The sequence below is a fragment of the Pseudorca crassidens genome, chromosome 16, assembly GCF_039906515.1.
Source record: "Pseudorca crassidens isolate mPseCra1 chromosome 16, mPseCra1.hap1, whole genome shotgun sequence".
NCBI lineage: Eukaryota > Metazoa > Chordata > Mammalia > Artiodactyla > Delphinidae > Pseudorca > Pseudorca crassidens.
Genome location: NC_090311.1, coordinates 6,313,168 through 6,340,585, shown reverse-complemented (window position 1 = coordinate 6,340,585; position 27,418 = coordinate 6,313,168). Strand labels below are relative to the sequence as shown.

The following is a 27,418-nucleotide window of genomic DNA, read 5'->3' as shown; positions in this document are numbered from 1 at the left end:
GTAAAAATGACAAACAATAGCTCAAGCTTATCTTATAGCCAGTGCATACCCCGAGTGCAGATTTATTCCTGCTGCTCGTCGAAGAAAAACACACACATCTGCAGAAAAATCTCAGTCTGCAAGCCAATCTGTGCAATAGTTAACATTTAGTAGGGGCAGAAAAATGCTGGGAAAAAGCAAATGCAGTTGCTGCAGTGCATAAATTAGATGAGTTCGATGCAGTTACACTGATTTTTGAGTATAAATAAAGGCAGTGTTAAGTCTGGCAGGTAAGGGGCATAGAACATGAGCATTTCCCTTTCATATTTCCCAAAGGTACTGCCCCAAACTGTCTTGTGTATAATTTCCATTCTCACATATTCCACTTATTTGAAAATTGTTTTTTGTATTGTTTTCACAATATAGATGTGCTTTAAGTCAGAGACATTTTCTCTTCCGTAAAAACAATCCCGACTATTTCTGGAGAGGAATATTGAGAACGGTGTTGAAGTGCATGCAATGCCTCCCCTTTACAATTTAAAGGTTCATTTACACTTGCAGATCATAATTAACAAAACAACATTGTTATTCAGGTTTTCTCCATCTCTCTACACGTCAAAATGACTGGAAATTACTGTGCCAATCCTAGTTCTAGGGAGCCGTAAGCTTAGTTAAAGAATTAAAATATGGCTGGCAAGGCCTGACCAAGTCAGGACTGACTTCCAAATGAGATGGCAAACATATTTGAGTGCCGTTTAAACTGTCAAGTTATACATCGCACAAGGTGGATAACGTGTGATCAACAAGGTACTCAAATCAAGATGCCTGGAAAACAGAATGCAAATGTTCTACTTGTTTATGACTGTGAAAGCTACGGCCTCATCACATCTTATCTGAGGTCTGGAATCAAAGGCAAGAGTAAGCGTGAAACAAACATGCCCTGGGACCACAGAGGCCGGTCTTTGGGATTCCGTCTCTTAAATCTGTCACTCTAAGATGGCTCAGGGGAGGAGAGCAGGAAGGAGATTCTGTCAAGTTTCTGCTGATGGTGGAGGTGGGGGCACTTTTCAAGTCCTTTTCTCGGGGATTGAGATTCAGCCCCCACTACTGAGTGTCAACGTCAAAGTCAGCCACAGTGCCTGACGGGGTGTGATGGGGAAAAACAAGAAAAAAAGAGGTTGCAAGCACCTGCTGCAGAAAACCTTGGGAGCATGTTAACAAACAGAGGAAGTTAGGGTCATATAGGTGGAATCAGGATGGAAAGAATGAATGTAAAGTTAAAATGGAAAGTCCTAAAGCAGTTCAGTTAAAAGCAGGTTAGGGGAACACACACCTCTCCACAGGTAGGAGGAAAATTTTAAGAAGGAGAAGAAATCGCTTAGGATAACGTTTACTGTCTGAATTGAGAAAAATGATTAGGAATAAAAAGAGGCACAATATTTATGAAGTGTTGAGTGGTAAGCAGTGTAACGCTCAAATTAAAGTCAGGAAGGACAAAGGGTGTCAAATGGAACCTTGAAAACATGCCCCCAGACCATCAAATATAAGCACATCGTTAAGTGACATCATATCTAGGAATTCTTCATTTCTTGTCAACAGAAGAACAGGAAAGATAGAGATGAAAAATCAGGAAGTCGTCTATAACTTCCTATCGGGTTGTAGTCTTTTGAGTTCAGGGCCTCCAGCCAGATGTGGCTACCCTTACTCCTTTTTAAGAGTTCTGCTGTGGTCTGTGGAGCCCACGTGATACTGATGTAAAAGGGTCAGGCAGCCATTCGGGGTGCAGGTTTCCTGGTGCTGCACCAGGGGGGGACCTCTTAGTCGGGGGGGACATTTGTGGTCCAGACTCCATTAGGGCAACTACTCTCTCCAGTCCTGCAGCAGAAGGGAAGACCTGTGATGAGCAGACCCAGGGGCAGGTGGCCAGGAAGCAGAGACCCCTCGAGGGGAGTGGGACAGGCGCCCCCTAGTAGGGACTGGGGGTAAACACCACCCCTCAGCCACACTGCTGGACCAAGACCCAGGGCAGGCGAGTGGGCAGTGGCAGGGAATGCTGTGCAAATCCTAATGAAGACCCTAATTATAGGGTCTTATTCTGAAGACCCTAATTTTGCATTGGTAAAAACTCCATATTGTCTGTCTCTTCCTGTAGAGGGGAGAGCTGCCCAAGGGTGTGGAGGTTCCGGTTCAGTTCTGTGTACCATGGAGGGGCCCAACGGTGGGGCAGACTCCTGGGTCTAGGCCCAGAAGTTTCTCACCGGAGACATGATTTTGTATCCTCTGAGCTCAACTCCACCCCGCATAGGTTAATGAGTCTGAGGCTGACGTTTAATACAACGACGGAGCTTTCAGTGTCGGATTATGTTCTGCCCACATCATAGCAACCACCTCCAGGTAAACTGGGTAATAACTCCAGCCCTCAGACACAAATGGCAAAAGTTCTCCAGACGGCCTAGCAGTGGGTGTCCCTAGCTGGAGCCCCCAGCTCCCCAGAGACACCACGTGGGGTTTCCCTCCTACCCTTCTTGTCCAGGTCTGGGAGGGCGGTGGGAGCCTGTCATGCATAGCGAGGCCCGTTGTGTTTGATCCACAGGGTCCCCAGGTGCTCTGCAGGTTCTCCACTGGGAAGAGTTTGTATCTGTTGGTTTCATTTTTCATTGGCTCCAAAATGTAGGTTTTATTTTCAAATGTAATAAGTCCCCTGTTGAAAAAGAAAGAAGAAAAATTAGGTAACTTTTAAGGGCAGTTTCTTGTTCATGGCTAAAACCCAGTTCTTATTCAGAGAATAAAAGGAGAAATACCAATTTATTTATATTCTCAGGTCTGAATTAGAAAGGACATTCCTGTGCCATATGTTTGCATTGATTTATTTTTGCAAATCTTTTGAAAACCAAGTCTGCGAAGTTTTTTGTTTCAAATATTTTATGGTAAAGAATCGACTGTGTTTAGTCTTTACGTTTTTCGTTTGCTTGTTTTTTACTTCTCAAGGATATACTGCTGGGGAGAAGAGTTGACAGAAAAGATGTTTCATCCACTTAGAAAATAACTAGATCTGGATCAGCAGACATGATTCAGGAGGGAAATCTTTTTTTTTTTTTTTAAAGGAAAATTCCTACACCTGAATTATTCATCCTGATCAACTAAATTTCCTAAATAGTTGAAAGGATTCTGAAATACGGTTAAGTATAAACCTATGCTTTTTTTGAACTTACGGTTATCAAAGGCTAAGGGATTGGGAGGGATAAATTAGGAGTTTGGGATTAGCAGATACACACTACTATATACAGTACAGATAAATGACAAGGTCCTACTGTATAGAACAGGGAACTATATTCATTATCTTGTAATAACCTATAATGGAAAAGAATCTGAAAAATAACATATATATAATATATATAATTTATATATATATTTACATAAAACCAAATCACTTTGCTGTACAACAGAAACTAACACAACATTGTAAATCAACTATACTTCGAAAAAAAAGAATTAAAGAAAAGTATGCTTTTTTTGGTATTTTACTTAGTTAATTTGTGGGAGTACTGGGCATATAACCCGAGAAAACCATAATTCAAAAAGAGTCATGTACCACAATGTTCATTGCAGCATTACTAAAAATAGCCAGGACATGGAAGCAACCTAAATGTCCATCAACGATGAATGGATAAAGAGGATGTGGCACATATATACAATGGAATATTACTCAGCCATAAAAAGAAACGAAATTGAGTTATTTGTAGTGAGGTGGATGGACCTAGAGTCTGTCATACAGAGTGAAGTAAGTCAGAAAGAGAAAAACAAATACCGTATGCTAACACATATATATGGAATCTAAAAAATAAATGGTTCTGAAGAACCTAGGGGCAGGACAGGAATAAAGACGCAGACGTAGAGAATGGACTTGAGGACACGGGGAGGGGGAAGGGTAAGCTGGGACGAAGTGAGAGAGTGGCATGGACATATACACACTACCAAATGTAAAATAGATAGCTAGTGGGAAGCAGCCGCATAGCACAGGGAGATCAGCTCGGTGCTTTGTGACCACCTAGAGGGGTGGGATAGGGAGGGTGGGAGGCAGACGTAAGAGGGAGGGGATATGGGGATATATGTATACGTATAGCTGATTCACTTTGTTACACAGCAGCAAGTAACACAACAATGCAAAGCAATTATATTCCAATAAAGATGTAAAAAAAAAAAAAAAAAGGACACATTTGCTAAATATTTTAACTTGCAGAGACAGAGGTGGCCTTATGCCATGGATCCCAAGGCATGTCTGACCTCTGGAGCAGGACAGAGCTCCAGTAGGCTGTGTCCTCCTTCCTGGAAATGAGCCATGTCAGTTTCTTTAAGTGATGGGGGAACATCGGCCTACACACTGGTTTTCCTTTCTCTTTTCCAATGTGGAATAAGAAGTACTTTAACTTAAAAAGGCTCTTCTTGATGTTGAAATCAGTTTTTTCTTTAGAGAAATGAGAACTTGGGTAACAGTAAACTAGCAGTTCTAAGAGTTCCCACACATCTAGCAACTTCTGTTATTGATCAAGTTGACCGCAATCATAAATGCATACAATTTTCATGCAAAATTCATCTGATTGTAAATAGATGCTTCTAACACAGTGACTCAGCCTTTTTTGAGACATGAGCCTCCTTATACTCTCCCCAGAAGAATTCACATCTACATAGATCCACAGTATTTTGCAGAAAATTTCAGGAGATTCCGGACTATGGATGAGGTCCGTGGGCTCCAGGTTTTAGGGCATCAGTTCCAAGGATTTAAGAAATAGCTTAGGGCTTCCCTGGTGGCGCAGTGGTCGAGAGTCCGCCTGCTGATGCAGGGGACACGGGTTCGTATCCCAGTCCAGGAAGATCCCACATGCCGCGGAGCAGCTGGGCCCGTGAGCCATGGCCGCTGAGCCTGCGTATCCGGAGCCTGTGCTCCGCAATGGGAGAGGCCACAACAGTGAGAGGCCCGCGTACCACAAAAAAAAAAAAAAAAAAAAAAAAAAAGAAATAGCTTAGTCCTCAAGCAACAGCTGAAAAAGTCGGGCGCTCCACCAGTTTCTTTCAGACGATCTGAGCTTGTTTCCAAAGGATGGAGCCTGAAAGGTGCTCCTATAACATCCACTATTGCTCATTTGTTCAGCCATTCACTCATCCAATGCTTATTGATGGCCCATTTATAGGTGACTATTTAATCGTTCTTAAATTTTAACGGGACAACAGTATTTCAATCCTCAAATAGTATGGAAGGAAAAGGCTTGATTTGGCAAATATTTATTGTGAACGTGACCGGTGAACCCATCCAAGCTGATCAGTTCATTATTATTCAGCTGGTTTACTCCACTAGCCCTGTTTTGTGAAGTGTTACAGGCAGTGAAAGAAACAGCAAGATCATGTCCAGGATGACCGCAGCCTAACTGAGAAGATCGCGCCGAGACACATGGGGCAGCTGGAAAACACTGGAGAGTTAAGCTGTGTGTTACCAATAATCGCGACACTTAACTGTTCAGAGATGGGGGAGCCAGTGTGGTTTGGCGTAACTGAGAAGTTTTGGCTATTTTCAAATCCCACAGATTGATTAAAAGTCATTACATACAGCTGTTCTCTTCTACACCCTGGCCCCCTACTCTCAACCCCCCAAACTACAGTCTTCATGTATCTCCAAGTAGGTCTATTCATATAGACAGGACTTTGGTCATCAGCTCTGGGGTGGCTTGTATGTTTTTCTTTGAAAAGTTCTTTATGAACTAAAACTTAGATTTCTCAGTTTAGAATGGGTAGTAGGACATTTCTGTTTATTAAAGTTGATTTTGAAAAACCCTAAATTAAGAAAAAGATCTTTAAAAAAGAAAGGCCAGGGTAAAGTGGAAAATGAATACCCTTGAGGGGAAAAGAGAGATTGGCTAGAAAGCTGACTTTCCTGCCCTAAGAAGAAAATGACACCGACATTTCATTTCGCATTGCAACATTTTCTATTTTGCATTGGATTTCAATAAGCTGAACACTTACAGTAAAATCTGTCACCAAGTTCTAATCATGAGAAGCACATGACCGAAAAAGATTTTCTACTTAATGGAAAATTTCTAGAAATTGTTACTCAGTCATAAAAATGTTCTGGTATCTCCTTTTATCTTTTAAGTCATCCAAAGGCCAGATGTTGAGAAACTGGGGTGAAGCCTTTCCCTTTGCTCCAAACAATTGGCAGCCTATAATACATCTTAATTAAATAATTGCTTTGGACTGTCTTGTGTATAATTAATCATTTAGCTCTAGAGATTGCTGGAAACCACAGTGGACACAAAATTCAAGGATTCGGGGTTTCTGAGATGTGAAAATTTGATGTTCTCACAGCCCTTTCTGGCCCCAAACTAGATAAGCGAATGTAATTTAAGTTGAATGTCATAGGTATTTAGCTGTTAACTTGGAGTTGGAAGTATCTCAGAGTGTGGAATTTAAATCCAGCAGACTTTGAAAGTGGGGTTCTCTTCCCACTGGTAGAGCAGGGGCAGAGAGGTTAGAAGACAGTTGCCAATGTTTGGGAAAGATGAAGACTGTGGGTATCTTCTCTATGGGGAGATTAAGAGGATCTGGAGAACACCAGACTGGCCCTTTTGAGGGGAGGATGAGGCCAACTTCCGGGGCAGTGAGTGGTGGTGAATGGGAGAAGCAGAAGAGAGGGGCGGTTGGGGATGACGAGGGCCACCCCTCATGGCACTCTGCCTAGGATCCAGGCTCAGTGGATCCCCATAGAGCACAGCTCGGGTCATTTTCCCTGCTGTCGAGGGCACACAGGTAGCTGGAGGTACAGGTGGGACCCCGCCTCCACCCAGGTATCCGAGGCTTGAGATGTTCAGCCCCTGCACTCTCCTGCCTGCCTCCCTCCCGTGCTGTCTTGAGAGGGTTGTAGGGCCCGAAACAGGGATGACTGTGACAGAGGAAGAAGTCAAAGGGGAAGGGGCCGAAGAAACGGAGCTGCTGCTTTGAAAACAGGCAGGCTTACTTTAAATTTCAAAACCCTATTGTTTTTCCTTCAATGGAAACAAAGAGGAATCTATTAACATTTTAACGGCTTAAATATTAAATAGATTTACTATTTTCTTAGCTTTCAAAGTGATAACTCAGGGGACCTACACTTCCTCAAGATAAGTTTCTGTCCTTCTCGAAATTCAGTTTTTAATCTCCAAAGCAATCGTGAGTCAGGCAATAACACAGCTGAATGGCGTTGTTCTTCATATGATCTTTCTTTCTACTCCCAGGCCAGCAGGGTAGTGGCACATGGATTCTGATGACCTGTAATCAGATGACGATTCAAAAATGGGAATTAACCTTGCTAATTCTGTGTTCAATTGCTAACTGAATTTTCTTGGAAATAGCCTTTGGGGCTCAAAACTGTGCTGCCAATCGTGTTAGAGATGCAGTTGGCATGAAATTGAATTTCAGTCCTTTTTGGGAGGAGCTCACGGGTAAAAGCGGTCTTCCACCTCATCTGTGTTTGATACCCAGTGATGGCAGCAGTATTAGTGAACACGGTAGCACCATCAGGTTTATTTTCAATAAGTAATTCCCATGGGAACTACTCATGTATAATCAAAACAAATATTCATTATCCCCCGCTACGTGCAGAGCACCAGGCTAGCTCCCACGGAACCCATAAAGGCATCTCACCTATGGTTCCCATTTCCAATGTAAGTCATAAACAGGTTTGGGAGACATGACCAAAGAGGTAAAACAAACTGTTATAAAAAATGTGAAGGGTAGCTATTACTACCAGATGCCAACACATATATATGGAATCTAAAAAAAAAATGGTTCTGAAGAACCTAGGGGTTAGGTCAGGAATAAAGACGCAGATGTAGAGAATGGACTTGAGGACACGGGGAGGGGGAAGGGGAAGCTGGGAGAGGTGAGAGAGTGATACTGACATATATACACTACCAAATGTAAAACAGATAGCTATCGGGGAAGCAGCCGCATAACACAGGGAGCTCAGCTCAGTGCTTTGTGACCACCTAGAGGGGCGAGATAGGGAGGGTAGGAGGGAGATGCAAGAGGGAGGGGATCTGGGGACATGTGTCTACGTGTAGCTGATTCACTTTGTTATACAGCAGCAACTAACACAACAATGTAAAGCAATTATACTCCAATAAAGATGTTAAAAAAAAAAGAATAGCTATTACTGGCATATCAATAATAATAATAGCAGCTGCAACTGATGGTTACCCTGGGCCAGGCTCCTTTCTAGAAGTAACAGCTCTATTGAGAAATAATTCACCAAGCATTAAGTTCGCTCTTTCAAAGCATGCGATTCAATGGTTTTTTAGTATATTCACTGAGTTGTACAAACATCACCACCGTCTAATTCCAGAATGTTTTCATCACCCCTAAAGCAAACCCTGTACCCTTAGCAGTCACTCCTTCCCCTTCCCTGCCGCCATGAACCAGGCTCTTGTAGCCTGTTTTCTCTAATATTTACAGCAGTCCTCTAAAGCAGGTATGATGAGCCCCTTTCATTAAGAGGAAGCCAATGACGAGAGCCCATGGTCTCTGTGCTTCCCCAAAAGATATATCCAAGTCTTCATTCCCGTTACCTGTGAATATAAACCTTCAAAAAGGGGGAGGGGACTTCCCCACCAGTCCGGTGGTTAAGACTCCCATGCTTCCAATACAGGCGGCGAAGGTTCGATCCCCTGGATGGGGAACTAAGATCCCACGTGCCGCGTGGAGCAGCAAAAAACAAAAAAACAACAGGGTTTGCAGGTGTGATTCAGTGGAGGATATCAAGATAAGATTATCCTGGATTTAGGGTGGGCCCTCAATTCAATGACATGTGTCCCCATAAGAGACAGAAAAAAGAGAAGACACAGACACACAGGGGCGAAGGCCCTGTGGACAGAGGCAGAGATTGGAGGGATGCGGCCACAAGGCCAGGAACGCTGAGGACTGCCAGGAACCAGGAGGGAGGCATGCATGGACTCTCCCTCAGAGCCTCCAAAAGGAACCAACCCTGCCAACACCTTGATTTCAGGCTTCTGGCCTCCAGAACTGCGAGAGAAGACATTTCTGTTGCCTTAAAGCCCCCCACTTTGCGGTCATTTGTTACGGCAGCCCTAGGAAACCAACACAGGCACACAGTTGGTCAGCGGCAGAGCCAGGATTCCCCAGACGGACCCGGCTCCCAAGCCTGCTCCCTTGTCTTTGGCCACTCTGGATGGTCAGCCCCTCTCCTGAGTCACCGAGGACTCATGCCAGGGTGGGCGCAGCTGAATTCCAAGTGCAAAATGCCAGAGAAACTCAGCGCTGCCCAGAGGCTGGGCAGTCAGCCCAGCGCTGACCTAGGAATGGTTGACAAACAGCCCATGTGAAACGGGGGCCTTGAAGGGAGTTCTGGAGGATGGGGGGGACCTGCAGGTGTGGGGAGCTCAGGGGTCAGGTGAACGGCCTCAAAGAAGCAAGAGTGCAGTGAGAGAAAGGTCAGCGTGTGCTCAGAAAGAAACACTGGGGCTGAAACGGAGACGTGCGGAAGGATAGCGGGGCCACAGAAGGAGGGCGGGCACTGGACCTGGGCGGTGGTCGATGCCAGGCAAGGCGCTCACGTTGGCTTTAGACCTCGGGCTGCACCTGTGGCCTCGTCACCCACCGTGCCGCACACGCTTTGCGCAGAAGACAATATTGCGTCTTCTATGCACTTCCAGCTCCCAACTGCTGGGACTTGTCTCTTGCTGGCCCCTCTTCCTCTGCCTTTCCCCACCTCCATCCCAGGACCTCTATCAAATCCACCGGCTCCTTGCCTTGTAACCGGTGGCAGCCACCCCTCTGGCCTGCGGGATGCAGCTGCTTTGGGGCCACGTCTTCACCCAAAGGCTCCCACCGTTCCCGGGCAGCCCTCGGGCAGAGTCTTCCAGGCTGAAGCATAACCTCTGAGGTCCAGGTTAGCCATACCTCCCTGCAGGATTCCCTGGGCCCTTCTGCCGAGTTTCCTGTGTGGTTTTGTGTACAACTACTTCACGGAACTTGCTTCCTCCTATTAAAATGATGTCTGGCTGCAGTGATCAGTGTGTGAGGAGGTGATGGCTAAACACCCGTGGAAACACTGTTGCACAAGCACGTGGGTGAACAGGGGCTCTGACATGTAGGCCGTGGGGAGCCGTGTGGTTTTGAGTGCAGAGGGTGGCGGGACTTATGTTTGAGCAGTGTTTTTGAAACACGACCTTCTGGAATGTGTAAGACGGATGGGAAGGGAAGGGTGGAGGAAGCATGGGTGCGACGCAATTTGAAAATCCTGGAGGGAGGGAGGGCTGCTCTGGGGTGGCGACGGGGGAATGGGGAAGGGGAGATGGATGAGGGAGATGCTGTAAGGGGTGGGCGTGGGAGGGGCTGGTGACTGCCAGAGGTTATCAGAGATCCCCCCCGGGGGCCAAGCTAGGAGCCTGGGATGGGCTGGACCTTGAATGGAAAAGAGTTCGGGGGTGGGGGGCCAGTCTGGGGACCAGGGAGTTGGGATTTGGACATTCTGAATTTTGAATGAGAGTAGAGCCTGGGAGAACTGAGATTGACCTTGGGGGTCCTTCGGGGGGGGGACCAGAGCAGCCTTGGAGATGGTGCAGAAGGGCTCCAAACGCAGCTGTTGCTCCCACAGATGTTTACACAGGATGACGGAATGAATGTCTCCATGGAGGAAGAGGAAGGGAGAAGGAGAGCCCTCACCAGAGGTGGCGTGGCCTGCGGCGTGGAGGGGAGCCAGCCGAGCCCAGCCCCATAGAAGCTAGGGGAGCAGAAGGTCACAGAACAGAGGTCAAGGTCAAATTAACTTCACCTCCCACTCTAAGCTAATTTCTTTCTTAACGTGATCTACTACACTTGAAAGATTTTTTTAAAATTTGAACTGGCTGGGATTAAGTTTCACTGACCACTTGATGGCTCGGGGAGGGCACATATATTCCACCAATGTTTATTGAGCACCTATAACGTGCCAGGTTCTAGACAGTGCTAGGGTGGGCCCAGGGCCCTGCTTTCCTAGCAGACAGGACAGCAAAGGCAAGTTTATCTCCACGTGCCTGACTTTTTGGCCCCTTAGACCCTTTGCCATGGGCCATTTAGGTTGAGCTGTGACATCTGGAAAACCCACATCCACCCGGATCAGCGAACACTCAAGTCCAGCTGAGAGGTACCAGGGAGGATGGCGGGCAACTCCTCGGCATCCTTGGACATGGCCAGTCCTTCAGGAGGGCTGAGCACTCGCCTCACTCCCTCTGACTTGTTTTCCTCCTAAGATCCTTTTTTCACTTTCTCAGCTGAGATTTCTGGTCAATGTCTTCAAATGGATCAATTCAATGTGTTTGTTAAATTATAAATATCAACACTGCATCAAAGCAGAACTTTTCCTTTCTTTCTTTTTTAAAAAATGATGGTTGTGAGGGCCTGATGGCTAAATTGCAAACGATTACTTTCATTATAATGGTATTTCTGATTCCATGGACCATAACACTGGTCAATTCTACCCTTTGAAAAGTAAGTTGATTGACTACTTTTCAATAGTGTAGTGGAGCAAGAAGTATCCCTGCATTTTGTGTTATATTTGATCTCATTATATAAAACTTGGTGCAGTAAACTTTATGTTACATAATTAAAATCAATGCAAGACATTAAAGGAACACAGCAACGTGTGGACTTATTCAGGTACCAAATAACCTGGCATCTGAGTATTTTTATTTCACTGAATTTTTAAAAGCATCTTGTGCCGTCTCCCACATCTAAGGCCAGTGCTGAGAGCTGAGCAGACGTGTTCCCTATTCTGAAGGTCCTTACAGCAGGGTAGTGAAAGCACAAGGTACAGTAATCGACTGTAAGTGGAGCCAAAGCAGGACGGGCGCCTTAACCCAGGGGTGTGAACAAATCTCTAGGAAGCGCCTGCTATGCTACAGGCACTGTGCTGCGGAAGCCAGGGCTGCCTGTGATGGAACAGGCGAGGCAGGGTTGAGCCGCATGGCAAGGAGTGGCTGGGAGGCCAGGGTGGGCTTTGTGGAGGAGGCATCATTTGATTTGGGCCTTGGTGGGAGGGTGAACCTTCCAAAGCCACTGAGAGATGGGGAGAGGAGTGTGTCCCAGGCCAAGACACAGCAGGGATAAAGGCAGTGAGACACGTGTAGGGCATGTTCCGGAAACATGTAGAAAACAGTGGGGCTGGAATGGGGGAGGGGTTCCTCAGGGTAGAGGACGATGGGGCTGAAAAAGAAGGTTGGATCCAAGTTGCGCCAAAGATCTAGTGGAGCAAATACGGAACAAGGGAGTCAGCCAGACTTGGGTTGGAGATGGAGTTTTGCCCATTACAGCTGAGGGACTCTGGGGAAGCCAGTTTCCCAGGCTTTGCTTCCTCAACCATAATCTGAGGGATGTAACACCTACCTACAGCTTAGGGAGCGTCGCACGAGAACGTGCCAAGGCTTGGTGTCAATGCACGAGATGCCTCTCTCCTGTGACAGCAGCTGTGACTAGGAAGGGGGTGACAGCATCCTTTGCCGTGAGCACCCGCAGCTCCGAGCTCCAGCATCAGGACCAGGCTCCTGGTGACCGAGCCTCAGCTGCTCTGTAAAGCAGTGGCGCTAACACCTGTCCCTGCCCTCCTGAAAGCAGAAATTGTGATGATGGCAAAGAGTAAAGTATGACATAGCCTGCTTGTCATCACCCTTGGGGTGTGTGTGTGTGTGTCTGCGCGTGTGCACCTGTGTGCAAGAGCACATGTAAAAGCGTGAGTGTATAGGTGTGAGTGCGTGTACACCTCGTGCTCAGGTATCCTAAACTCCACTTAAAAATGAAGTTGTCATTACAACGAATACCTAGTTTACAACTCTAGATACCAGTTTCCTCATCTGTTACGTGAATGCTTCCCTTAAGTCGATCAAAGCACAGGTGATTCCCTAAGAAATTAAGCCTCGTTTTAACCACCATGCCAGCAGGGGATGGGAAAACTCTTGGCTCATTCCAAAATTGTGAACCCCCAAGAGTCCTTATGCCAGATTTCCAAGCAGAAGCTCGGAGGTGGAGCAAGAGAAGAGGAAGAAACGGTGAGAGACAGGCTCTTCCCCACTAAGGATCTCACGCTCTAACCAGGGAGCTGGAAGGGGACAGCAATGTGGTGTTTGTGAATCAGATCAGGACACAGGGACATGGCTATTGGGATGCCCTGGCAGGAGCGAGCCAGGACTGAACGTCTGTCCCATTACAAAACACAGCGGCTAAGCTCCTCTGGGACAGGGGCAGAATTCTCTCCGCATCACTGGAACATGGTACCCATGCACGACAGTGTCAAGGAGCATCTGGTGCTCATGGGGATGCTCGTGGGCTTAGGGACGCAGGAGCAGGGCCGAGGCACGAAGCAGCGAGAGCAACAACAGAGACCAGGAGAACCATGGACGCTGCGCGGACACCGTGCTAACGAGGGCTGGGCATCTTGGGGAGACGCATGATATGGTACAAAACTAACTTATGGCCCGAACTTCCCGTTTGACTTGGAGTCCTTTCAAAGGAAGGATAAGCTCTATGGCGGCACTCGTTTTTATGACCTGTTTTCCACGTTGCACTTCATTCCCTCCATTCAAGAGCTGTTTCCTCTTTAATCCCCCTTTCTGCTGGGATCTCCATGCGTTTCTCTCTCCTTATCTTTTCCCCTTCAAGCTTCAAATGAAGAAGGATGACTTGTTTGCTTCCCTCCTCTCTTCTCTCTTCCAGGACAGAGCTTTCCTTGCCTGCCTGCCCATCTTTGATCAGCCTTTTTGAAGCAAAGCAGGATGTTCCTTCTCTGCTTTTTCTCTGCAAAACCGTAATCTGCTGGGCTCTAATTAATGCATCCCCTAGGACGCTCGAGTTTTCCTCCACATTCCTAGCTCTGGATGTATTTGGGGGTCACACCATATTTCACATAATTTTTAATTCTATATTCTTTCTCAAAATTTACCAGGCTGGTGCTCCTCTAGTTGCATTTTTATTTCCCCTCGCGATTGATTCTTTTGCCAGGAAGCAGTTGATCGAACACAGCTTTGTCTCTGGTCTGATTCTCTCCTCGCAAGATCATGAAGTTGACTACATAACTCCGGAATTTCTCTGTTGATGCACGGTCTGCTGCTTTTGTAACAACAGCACAAAGATCTGGGAAATTAAAATTCTCAGGAGCTCCATCCCCACGCAGCAGCTTGCTCCGTCAGTGTTCCCACCCCGTCTTGGTGGTCGACACCAGACGACGCAGCACTCGCTCCCCTGACTCTTCCTGGAACCCCAGCCATAAGTATTTCACAGTATTCCTCTTTGCCAAGTTGTGCTCTGTGCCAGGTACCTGGGGTGGGGCGGGTGGACATTCTCCAGGTGCCGGAGACAGGAGGTGGTCCTGAGACTCAGACGCTCTGTAGAACCTGGTCAGAGAGATGGACCCCTCTGTGAGGGAGAAACCGGGGACCCTGCCAGTTACCTGTGCCTTTGGGGGACAGGCCTGGGATGAAGGACAGGGAGTAGAGAGCAAGTGGCAAGGCCAAGCACAGGGGGCAGATCTGTCCTATTTAAATGTTACTCAGGAATACTCTACCCAGTCGTTCATCTTCATAATTTAAAACTAATTAGTTAATGTCACTGGTTTGCAGATTGTTTTATTTAGTGTAAAAAGGAGCTATTAGGAATTCCCTTGAAGACACCCTCATCTCTTTATCCATCAAGGGTTTGATGCCCTATGAAAACCACCTGAAAGTTAACAGACCAACCCGGACGTCTCCATTTACGCCTGGTCTCAGTTTCGCTAGCTTAGAGTTTTCACAAACATGTGGAAGCTGTTGTTGGAGTTGGCCTGTAGTTTCTGTGTGTCCCTGGCGCTCATCTGTCCTTTTTCTGGTTTTCCTTCATGTACCCACCCTTCTCCCCAACCCGCACCAGCCCCTGAGGCTGGGTGTGGTTCACACTCAGCCTGGCCCAGGGGTTGGGCACATAACCTGTTAAATGAGAGCATCCCACCCACCACTTCCCTGGTGGCACAGTGGCTGGGAGTCCGCCTGCCAATGCAGGGGACACGGGTTCGAGCCCTGGTCTGGGAAGATCCCACATACCGCGGAGCAACTGAGCCCGTGTGCCACAACTACTGAGCCTGCACTCTAGAGCCCGCAAGCCACAACTACTGAGCCCACGTGCCACAACTACTGAAGCCCGCCCGCCTAGAGCCTGATTGTTTCAGGGAGGGGCCCACGACCCAATGAAGGACAATAAGTTACATTTTGAGGACTTTTGCTGAGCTTAAAAGAAGGGTCCTTTCTTCTACTTGCCCTCTGAGGATGTAAGTCTGGAGCTGCCTGAAGACCCTCTGTCACCGCAAAAATAAACAGTGCCTGAGAATGAAATCAACACAGAAGAAGGTAGGGGCCAAAGATGGACAGAGAATGGATTCTGATAACATCAGTTAGGCCCTGTAACCAGTCATACCTGAAGCCGTCTCTGGACTTTTCGACAGCATGAATCTACCTCTATGCTTGGTCTTTAAGCCAGTTTGAATTAGCTTTTATGTTCTTTGCACACAGTGACCTCTATGTTAATTTGAAGGTTGGAAATATCTAGCCTTCAACACAGGTCCATCTTTTAGGTTCCAGAGAGGTGTGACAGTAAAGTTCTGACTTCCCATGTATGTGTTAGAGACTCTCTACTTTCAGGTGTATTGGACACCACACAGGAGAGGGGTGACTGTAATTCTCAGGTGTGTGTGGTCCTGTGTGCTCCACCTGGCTCTCGTAGGAGCAGTGTAGCTCTGCATGGAATTAACCCAGAAGCACGGCATGTTCACACCTCCCTGACTGGCCCAGTCCCAGAATCAAAGAATGTTAAGACCGTCTCAGGTGGCTGATGGTTCTTCCATTGGCTGCTCACTCAAGGTCAGGCACAGGGCTGGGCTTTCCTATGGGTCATTGTACTTATTTTCACAACCACCAGTCTCGGCTAGAGTCTTTATCTCCATTTTAAATACAAGGCAACTGGCGCTCAGAGAGGCCCAGTGACGGGTCACTGCTTGGGCTATTGTGCTCCGGGACATGGACGTCTATCTGATGATCCCAGAGGGCCTACCTCCAATTGGTCTGTCACCTTGGCCCAGATGCCAGCAGGGCTGACCCCACCCTGTCCTTCATCTCTGTGTCCTCCAGGTGCCTGTGCCTGGTTTTCCAGGAGAGCTGGGCCCTTAGTCCCACACAGCCCTTCAGTCCTCTAACTGATCCCACCCTCCTCCCTCTGCCCCTCAAACCTTCCCACTGTGCCCTGGAGACTCATGGTCCTCCTCGAACTGCCCTCCCCCTGACGCGTTCCTGAATGTTCCCATCACCTCCTCGCCCCAGTCCACGTTTGCTGCTGTGGTTTCCCTGTGTGGGACTGGAGCGGGCGAAGGGGCAGGGGAGCCAGTTCTGAACAGACTGTTAGATTCCAATGGTAAATACTTAAAAATGGATCCGGTATGTCAAGGACTGGGGGGACGTGAGGAAACAGAACCCCCGTCCTCTGAGGGTCAGAGTGGAAACCGGGCGGGCACGCTGGCAGGACACGCGGCAGGACTGGGCAGGTCACACCCTTCCCTCCTTCAGGCGCCTCCATTGGAGCCACGCCCGGGTCACGGAGCCTGAGGCCTGCGGGGCCGGTCATTGGCAGCTGAGAGAGACTGGAAACCACCTAAATGCACATGGCGGAGAAAACGAGAGGAAGCGCGGGTGTCTGTGGAACGGAAGTAAGTGCGTGGTGAGGGAAGAGGCCGCCCCTCACGCGCCAGGAAGGATGATGCCCAAACGATGCTGAGTGCAGATGCCGACCGCAGGGCACACGGCGCTGCCCTCCTTCACGTACATGTAAGGCGCGCAGGTGGCCCACGCCACGAAGAACAGCAGCGGCCGGGGGGACACGTGTTGGGGGTCGGCGGGGGGTTGTGTGTGTGGTGTGCACGTGGGGCAGGGACGCCCCAGGAAAGGACGGGCATGGGGATGTGCAGCCGGAGGCCCGGCTGCACCCTCCCTCAGGCCGGTCCAGCCGCCAGCCGGGCCCAGGGCTGCGCGTGCTGACCAGGCCGCGGCCAGACTCAGGTGCTGTTATTCTGGAGAATTCCGTCCACTAGCGGCTGTACTGTCTGTCCGTAAGAGCCGCCAATGCGATTACTCATTAATTCAAGAGTACCTGTAAACGCTCACAGCGCGGCAGGACTCACAGGAGGCGAGGCTGCCAAGAGCGCCGCCTCCGCTCCCCTGCGCGGGGCATCTGTCTCCATCCACAGTCGCTAAACCCCGACCAGGGCCCCTGATCTCCACTTCGCTCCCGTTGTGTTTAGTGTGTTAAGTGTGCTGAGTTGTCCAAGGTGCATTGTGTGCCTGGGGTATGTTGTGTGTGGCATGTTGTGTGTGTGTTGTGTTGATATGTGTGGTATGTTGTGTGCGATAAATTGTGTGTGTGTTACAGGGTGTCTGTGGTGCTTGTACTGTGTGTGTTGTGGTGTGTGGTATATAGTGTGTGGTACGTGTGTGCTAAGGTGTGTATGTGTGGTATGTGTAGTATATTGTGTGGTGTGTGTGGTATATTGTGTGTGTGTGTGTGGTGTGTATGTTGTGTGTGTGGTATATTGTGTGTGGTGTGTATGTTGTGTGTGGTGTGTGTGGTATGTTGTGTGTGTGATGTGTATATTGTGTGTGTGGTGTGTATGTTGTGTGTGTGGTGTGTGGTATATTGTGTGTCTGTGGTGTGTATGTTTTGTGTGTGGTGTGTGTGGTATATTGTGTGTGTCTGTGGTGTGTATGTTGTGTGTGGTGTGTGTGGTATATTGTGTGTGTGTCTGTATGTGGTGTGTGTGGTATATTATGTATGTGTCTGTGGTGTGAATGTGGTGTGTGTGGTATATTGTGTGTGTGGTGTGTATGTTGTGTGTGTGGTGTGTACAGTATATTGTGTGTGTGTCTGTGGTGTGTATGTTGTGTGTGTGGTGTGTGTGGTATATTGTGTGTGTGTGGTGTGTGTGGCATATTATGTGTCTGTGGTGTGTATGTGGTGTGTGTGGTATATTGTGTATGTCTGTGGTGTGTATGTTTTGTGTGTGGTGTGTGTGGTATATTGTGTGTGTGTCTGTGGTGTGAATGTGGTGTGTGTGGTATATTGTGTGTCTGTGGTATATTGTGTGTGTGTGGTGTGTCTTTTGTGTGTGTGTGGTGTGTGTGGTATATTGTGTGTGTGTCTGTGGTGTGAATGTGGTGTATGTGGTATATTGTGTGTCTGTGGTGTGTATGTTGTGTGTACGGGGTGTGCACCGAGGTTCCTTCTCCGCCATGGCATGCAGTACTCGCAGACCCACGGCGCACAGTCCCGCATTCCCTGGGCCGCCGCTGTCCCGGGCCCTCCGTCCTTCCCTCCACAGACCTGCACTCTGGTGGCAGCGGCCAAAGCAAAGCAGGACTTTGAGGACACAAGCTGCTAGTTCACAAACTAGATAGATAAACCCAGTCAAGAGGCTGAGGCAGCTGGGAATCTGTCAACAGACTGGTCTGCCTGGGGAGCCCACAGAGCCCGCCGGGGCCGGTTGCTGCGACTGGAAGGCAGGGCTGGCTTGTCCTCGGCAGCAGAAGGGATTGTTTCCTGCATCGGGCAGGGGCCCCTGCCACCCAGGCCCGTACTCAGCTCACCTGGATCTGTGCTCAGTCAGCCCCTCACTTTGTGTCCTAGTGAGATGAGGCCCTTTTCATTTTTATTAAGCAAGCAGCTGAAATGCTAATACCTAATGTCCTATTTTTTTAACACTGGGAGTTGTTTGGCATCAAGCCACAAAAACAAAAGATATTCCCCAAATCCTTGGCTGCTGAAACCCAGCCAACCTACAAGGCCTGAGAACAGCCTTGAAAGAGGAGCGGCGAAGAAAGGCGAGCTGAGATGGGAGTGGGGGGCTGCGGTGCCCTCCACGTTGCCGGGCAAGGGCTCCTCGGTTCTGCCAGGCAGGGGCGAGGTCCGTCACTCTAGTGCTTTAGAGCGGTTGGAGAAGGGGGTGGTCTGCGGTAGCTGTGCTTAAGGCCAGAGCTGCCACTGTCAAGGTCACTTACCTGAGACCAGAACAAGTGCTGAGACTGACCGTGGAACCAGAATAGCCCTGCACGTGTCCATGGTAGTAACAGTGACCCTGAAAGGAGGAGAAAGTCGGTTCAGTCATGCTGTCTTCTTGCCCACTCACAATAAACCAATGGCCTCCAATCATCTTGTTTTCAGCTACAGAATTTCCTTTCGCATAAAATATTGAACCAGCCAGCGGTCTTAATGTTTCATGCCAGCCCCACGTGACCCAGCCAGGATCTATGGCAGGAATATCTGATTTACTTAGAGATTATCAACAGGGTTTCTAATCGCATCCCGGTTCCATTCTCGTCTCTCTGACACCCTTCAGGAAAGCCCTGATGCGGAAGGTTTTACAAACTCCAGCAGCTGAACAAATCACATTGCCATTTTCCGCATTACAAATTGTCCTTTGTAATGAGATGAGGAACCGTGTGGGGTAATTAAGCACACTGTGAAATGCAATAAAATGAGGCCAAATCTATGGCTTATGAAAACAGAAAAGGCTATGAGAAGAAGGGGGTGAGGAGAGATAGCGGGTACCTCGATGAACTGCCCAACTGCGAGCAGAAAGACTCTTAGCAGGAGAGAAAAATAGAGAGGTTTTCTAAGACCAAAGTCCTTGGGTGACATGCCTGCAATATTCCATTTCTTTAATAATGTCACTTGCAAAAAGAAACCATGGCACGGACACGTCCTTAGTGAAGATAGATAGCTGTCCGGAATCAAGGTTAATTTTATTGTTGAACAAATGTTATGTTGCAGCCCCAGTTAAGTGGCTGGCTGGCAAGAAACGCTAAGTGCACTTAGTGTTCCTCATTCAAGGCCTCTGAATGCCAGCGGCGTGCGGTCCCGAGGCAAAGGGCTGCGTCTTCTAAGGGACAGGAGAAGTGGACACTGGGGTTTCAGCCTCAGCACACAGCTCCTTCAATCAGGACCACAGTTAATCACTTTTTCCAGGGCAGGACAGGGTGTTCAGTTGTCCTGCCTGACAGGGACAACATTCCAAAGACCACCTTGACTTTGCTAAGAAAGAGGGCCGGATGGGACTGAGTGGCCAGGGAAATCCCATATCAAGAAAAAGGGGCCAAGATGATCTCTTTGTCACTGAACAGAGGACAAAATTTTGGAATCATCTGAAAAGGCAATTACAGGAAGGGAGTGCTGTAGTACATTTGTTATTTTGACTTTTTCTTATTGATTCTGGAAGTTCTTTATATATTCAGGATATTAATTATGTGAGAAATGTCTTCTTAACTGACTTACGATATCTTTTATTGTATTTATTACAAGAGTTTCCAATTCTTATACAAATTTATGCATATTGTGTATTGCTTAAGATGGCTTTCTTCAACGTTATACATATGTCCTCTCTTATTTGCTTCTATTTCTTAGAATTAGTTCTTAGAATTAGTTATTTAATCTAAATTGGAATTCATTCTTGTGGAGGTATGAGGTTGGCATCCAACCTTCTCCACAAACTAAGAGACAGCTGTTCTTCACCACCATTTTCCTTTTCTGACTGATTTGAAATGTCACCTTGTCAGATATCGAATGCCCACATATGTCTGTGGCTCCATCTCCATGTTCTCTATGCTGGTCCACTGAGGCGAACCTCCATCTGTCCATTCCTGAGCCAACACCACACTGTTTTAATTCCTATTATTCTATAGGAACATTTTGATATCAGAGCAAGTTCTCTTTTCTGATTGTGATTAAATTCACATACCATAACATCCACCTTTTAAAAGCATACTGTTATGGGTGTTAGTACATTCATAATGTTGTACAGCCATCACATCTAATTCCACAACATTTTCATCACCCCGAAAGGAAACCTCACACCCATTAGCAGACACTTCCCATTGGCCACCCCTGGCAACCACCAAACTACTTCCCGTCTCGATGGGTTTGCCTATTCTATTCATTGCATTGCGCTTCACATTAAGTGGAATCACACAAAATGTGGCCTTTTGTGTCTGGCTTCCTTTACTTAGCAGAATGTGTTCAAGGTTCATTCATGTTGTAGCAAGTATTAGTACTTCATTCCTTTTCTTTTGCTGAATAAAATGACATTGTAGGGATATACCAAATTTTGTTTTCCCATTCATCGGTTGCTGGGGATTTGGGCTGTTTCCACTTTTAGACTATTATGAATAATGCTGCCATGAACATTTATGTACAAGTTTTTGTGTGGACATATTTTTTTGGTTCTCTGGGGTCTACACTATAGGTAGGTATATGGTTATATATCTGTAAGTGGGATTGCTGGATCTTATGGTGACTCTGTTTGCATCCTGAAGTACTGCCGAAGTTTTCCCAAGCAGCTGAACCATTTTACATTCTCAGTGTATGGGATGAAGGTATGAACGTGTCCACACCCTCACCCACATTTGTTATTGTCTATGATGTTGATTACACCCATCCTAGTATATGTGAAGTAGTGTCTCACTGTGGTTTTGATTTTCATTTTCCTAATAACGTAGGACGTTGAACATCTTTTTTCATGCTTAGTGGCCATTTATGCATCTTTTCTGGAGAGATGTCTGTTCAAATCCTTTGCCTATTCTTTGTTTTTTTTTTTTTTTTGTCCTTTTATTGTTAAGTTGGAAGAGTTCTCTATATACCCTAGATTCTAGACCCTTACCAGAGACATGATTCGCAAATGTTTTCTCCCATTTTGGGGGTTGTCTTTTCGCTTTCCTGATGTCTTCTGTAGCACAAAGCCTGATCATTTTGATGAGGTCCAAGCTCTCTATTTTCTTAATTTGGTTGCTGATGCTTTAGGTGCCATATCTGTGAGACCCTTACCTAACCTAAGGTGATAAAGACTTACATCTACGTTTTACGAGTTTTAGAGGTTTAGCTCTTACATTTAGATGTTTGATTCACTTTGAATTAATTTTTGTATCTGCTTAAAGTAGGGCTCCAATTTCACTCTTCTGCATGTGGATTATCCAGGTGCCCTGAACCATTTGTTAGAAAACGATTCTTTCCCCAATTCGTCTTGGCAACCTTGTTGAGAGTGAGTTTTCTTTTGATACTATTTTTTCTTCAGAAGTTTCTACAGTATTATTGCCTATTTTCTCTTTCAGGTGAATTTCAGAATCAAATTTTAAGCTCTGCAATAATCCTTTGAGATTTCAGCTCGACTAATTTGAATGTAGAGGTCACTTTAGTCAGGATTTGTAGTCTTCAAATAAAAAGTTTTTCTATTCATATACACGGTATGTCTCTCCACATAATAAGGCCATTTCTGCCTAGTTTTAGGCCAACTTCTGCCTAGTTTTAGATGTTTTTATTTTGAACGGCTTTGGAAAGTTTTCACTTGGCTTACGTCTAGGTATTGTATAGGCTTGTTGATATCATAAATAGGGTCTTTTTATCTATTACATCTTATACACGGTTATTTTTAATGTAAAGGAAAGCTTTTTTATTTTTTAAAGTTGATCTTGTATCAGAGACTCCTGCTGGGCCATCTTATCAGCTTAACAATTTGTAGCATAGCTTGGATTTTTTATGTTGTTGACTATACCAGCTGGAAATAATGACATTTTCTGGGCCTCCTTTTTGACCCCCATACAACGTTGAGGAGTGGGGTGGCCCGGTGGCCAGGGACGGAGGTGGGAGAGGGGATTGCCCACAGAGGGAAAGCACACGCACAAACATGGGCAATGGGGGAGGGGGGCAGTTCAGGGAGGGGCTTTGTCTGCTTGGCTGGGAGATTCAGGCGTGGAGGCAGACTCACTGCCCCACGTCTCCTCTGGCGAGGGTGTCCTCTTCAGTGGGCACGTGGTCCAGGGAAGGGGGCACGAGGGATAGTGCTGGGGGATACTGCCAGCCAGCCGCCAGGCATCCAGCCAGGCCATGGGGGACCCTTGCTGCCAGCCTGCCTCTTCGGTTTCCATGGGAAGTAACTTTGGAAAGGCTCCATGGTTCCCCCTCTCTAGGTAACTCTAGCTTTGGGTACTTAAGGGAGTCATGATAACAATTCTCTAAACATGGGGAGGTTGTGTAACTGGATTGTAATGCCCCAGGGCATCAGAGCGGCCTGGTCCCCTCTGCCCAGAGTGGGGGGATTTCAGCTGTGGGAACCCAGCAGACATGTTGGAGCTGAGATGACTCAGGAAGTGAAGGGACCCAGTTAGGCTAGCTAGGGGAACGAGCACCACTGGTTTTTGACTTACCCATCTTTGAGGGTCCTGTACATTAAATAATTTGCTCCATTTCAGATAACTGTGAAATACTGCTATAGGAAACCAAGTATTGGTTAAAAAATCAAAAACCAAATGGTGACAATAGTCTTAATGACCAACCTCTGAAATTTCAAACTCATTTATTCTCAGTGTCAATTTACTTTTTAATAGATTACTTATCAAATGTGCTTTCAAATTAAATACCGAGAAATATAAGCTTATTAAAGAATGAGCTGAGAACAAATTAGTATAAAATTAATTTCCAGTTCAACAACTAGGCTGCATTATTGCTTATAAAAGAGGAGGGGGTGAAGAAAAAAAGAGGAGTGGGTGGATTCTAGCTCTTGTACTCTGGTCCTTAAACAACCCCAACTCTCTTAGTCAGTACCAGAGTTAACACCTCATTTCTAAGCTCTAAAACTACCTTCTGTTCATCTTCAGACAGTTGACTAGCAAGCCCATTGCTCACTCTTGACTATTACTAGAACTCCAAGTTCCAGATCCTCCAGGACAATTGCAGTCTCATGAAGTTTTGTTTTTTTAATATGATTAACTAAATGTTTAAACAAATGTGATTTGGTTTTTATAATATAGAAGTCATCATAGATAAATTGACAAATCAGAGAGACAGACTCATCACACTAGGTGTCACATAATTGGTTGGGGAATTTGACCGTGGGGAGTGGAGGAGATGTACGTTCCTACTCCTCTGGGGGGCTTGATCCCCTTTGGCGGTGGCCAGGGTCGAGAGAGAGAAGTGCAGGCAGCATCACGTGGGGGCCAGCAGTGCCCACTCAACAAAGTCTCCAGGTGAGTGTGTGTCCCCACGTCTGAGGGCCAGGTTGCCTCCTATAGACTGATGTTAACAGGCGGGAACCTGCCAGGCCTTGTAGGTTTGCAAACATGTGGCCTGTTGGATCTGGATGTGGCCACACCTGTGAGAGATGCAGGCATCCACCATGCCTTGGAGGTCTTGGGCCCCAGGGCCCACTGGATCTGTCGATCACAACAATTACCCTTGCAAGCCTCCCCAACTGCATCCCCTCCAATTGCCTCAAGAGAGTCAAACCATACCGTCTCTTTCTTTCTCTCATGCTCACGTCTCTAAAGACGTGGCTGAACAAGACATCATCTTATTTGCACAGTCGTCTTGGCTTAGTTCTGCTGATCTGATACATTCTCTTTCTACCAGCAAAACATAACAGAAAATAGTCCCAAACATGCATAACCACAAAATTACATCTTTTCCTTTACAAAACCTCTAACCATTTATTTTATATACTTATTACTTAACCTAATGCATTTCCCCCCTCCGGTAAAATAAACTCTCCTTCTGTTTAATACTATCAATCAAATATAATGGTGGGGAAGAGGATATAGAATAAGAACACTTGAGCTTGAAAATAGTAGCCCTCAACTCTATGCCATATGGGAAGTAAAATAAAAATTCTGTTACCCAACTCTCAGTGGACTAGAAAGAAAGGAATTTTATACGCTAAATAGCTAACAAAAGTGGCCTGACCTCGTGATTAAAAAGGACCCGTGAGCAGACAAATTCCATTAGGGAGTAAGCTGAGCGAAAATTATTTTCCATGTTCTTTTCCTTGGGAACTTTAAAGGGCCTCCCCGGCTATATGCAATGTGACAAACGGTCTTGATTTAGCATTTGAATCGCACGGTGTTGTAGCTGGAAGGGAACTTCAGGCCGTCCAAGACCAACCTTCCCTGAACAGATGTGGAAACTGAGGCCCTGACTGGTTAAATAACTGTCTAAGGTTACAGAGCTGGTTCATGGCAGAGCAGGGACTAAAAGTCAAGCCTCTCGTCCCCAGGCCGGACAGCTCCCCGCCACATCTTGCTGCTATGAACATGTGCCCTCGCGATGAAAAGTTATCACCTAAAATCCAAACTCGGACGGAATACTTTTTCAAGTACAGCAGAGCCTCATCACTCAGGGAATCCGAGGAAAGTAAAGTCGTTTCCAGACTCAGAAATATCTGCAGCTAGGAGGGGTGTGAGGGTGAGTGAGTGTGTGTGTGCACACGTGCATGGGCGTGTGCCTGAGCTGCTGACCTGCGTTTCAGCACACCTATGGTCCAGCCTTTCCTCCCCTGTATGGAGAATCAGGCCCCCACATACCAAGGGTTTGCTTGAGACTGAAAGAAGGTTACCGTGCATTCAAGCAAAAGTGACTCTGCAGCCCCGTGTGTTTCTCTGACTGAGTGACATTACGCTTTCCCCTGAGAGTGTACGGGACGGATTGTTGAGAAGTCAGTCAGCACACCCATGCTCCCTAGGCCATGTCTGCTCCCAGCTCTAACAAGAACCGTGTCTGCTTAAAAGATTGGGAAGGACCAATCTCAGGGGCCGCTCACGTTACTTTGCGGTGCTGGCATTCGGCAGGAGAGAACGCAGCTTACAAAACTGTGTTCACGATCTTTGGGAGTACCCTGCAACCTGGGCCGGGAAACAGCACCGCTGCGCTAGTGAGTGCGCTGGACCGATCTGGAGTTGGAAGTCTTGTGCTTTGAGACTCAGTCTCTATTTTTAATTTGTAAAACGTGATTGACACTTGCTGCCTGGGGTCTTAGGGATCGAATCAATCTGTGAAATGTGTGTCCTTGTCACAGATCTGGGATATGACAACATGTACTTAAACCCATTATGCTGTAAGCACTCACTTTTCTAGAAGCCTGACTGTGCGCCAGGTTCAGTGTCTGTTTCGTGTTCACGGTCCCGGCTGGTTCAGGGCTCAAGCTGGGATTTTAGCCTGGGCAGGCTGCCTCCCTGGCTTCTGAACCCACTCTCTACACACACCGCTTCCAGACAGAAGGCTGTCCCAGAGCCTCTCCTGACACCTTTAGAGAAGGAAAGTCACCACACCTGAAGCTCCTCTGGGAACTCATTGCACATTCCACGTGGATCTGGCTTTTCCCTTGTTTGGCTCCTAAAGCATCTTTGCCACGGGTGCATCGTGTTGTCTGTGGTCAGACGGTATGTTCCTTGAGGATGGGGAATGTGGCCCCCTCCCTCCTGTACACCGCCACATGGCACTAGACCTTACTCAGTTCCACTGGACTTCAGAGTGATGCACTCAGCAAATTCCCAGAGGGCTTTCTGCCCCTCCCTGTATCCCAGGACAACAGGTCAGCAGAGCATCCTCTGCTCTCCCCAAGAAGTACCTGCTGGGTCTCTCTCTTTGCAAACGAACACCAGCCCATTCCTGAATCCACCTCGCTACAGTTTTATATACTAATTCCACAACACAAGCAGCACGGCCATGGACATACAACAGACACGCTCCAGTGTTTTGTCTGCATTATAGTGGTGAGGAGCTCAGATTCTAGACTCAGGCTGTGAGAGTCTGAATCCTTATTAGCTGGGGGCTTAGTCTAGTTACTCAAGTCCTCTATGTCTCAGCTTCCTCATCTGGGTGTAAAAATAGCAAAAACTGATGTATTGTGAGGATCAAACAACAAAATGTGTGCAAAGCGCTTTGCACAATGCCTGGCATGTTGTTGGTGCTCACTTCAGGTTACATTGGGCACTCAACAAACATCTGCTGTTGAATGGGTGTATAAATGAATGAGTGAATGAACGCATGCATGAAGAGGTAAGGTATGTCACCATGATGGAATGGGAATACTGGTCTCAGAACTTTGGACTCGATGAAGGAGGCACTGAGGAAGCTCTTGATGATTTGTGAGGACTGAAACACAAGTGCAAAAGGGAAGGGCATAAACAGAAAGATGCTCTAGAAGGATCACGTAGGCAGGAGTGGTGGCTGCATTAAACATAGGTGAGACGAGAAGTGGGGAGGAATGTCAGGTGGCCATGACAATCTTCCAGCCGAGGAGAAGGGAGGAGCTGAGCTGCAGCAGCAGGTCTGCCAGTGGATCAGGAAGGGGTAAAAGATGGCTGTGAAGGTGGAAATCAACACAGGACACGGCGAGGACCTGAGGGGAAGAGGGGGTGCGTAGTGCCTTGGTCAGTGGGAGGACGGAGCAGCCTTCTGAGACAGAGGCAAGCCCGGAAGAGCAGATGAATTAGACGTGCAGAGAGTATGGAGATGTTAGGGAAGTTAAGTCCATTTTAAATCATTTTTTAAGAATGTGATAACAGGCCTAGCTCGTACCTAGTACCTGTACGAGACA

At 47.1% G+C, this 27,418-nt stretch overlaps 1 protein-coding gene across 2 annotated transcripts in view; it reads right to left on the bottom strand.

Moving 5' to 3' along the window:
* The window catches only part of ADAM12 (ADAM metallopeptidase domain 12), a 395,851-nt gene that overhangs the window by 108,044 nt on the left and 260,389 nt on the right, over positions 1–27,418 (bottom strand). For both annotated transcript variants that reach the window (XM_067709072.1, XM_067709071.1), the window contains exons 5-6: positions 19,062–19,138; positions 2,500–2,680 (exon numbers count right to left, since the gene is read on the bottom strand). In XM_067709072.1, the coding sequence (XP_067565173.1) occupies positions 2,500–2,680; positions 19,062–19,138 (258 nt within the window). The remainder of the gene's footprint in view (positions 1–2,499; positions 2,681–19,061; positions 19,139–27,418) is intronic.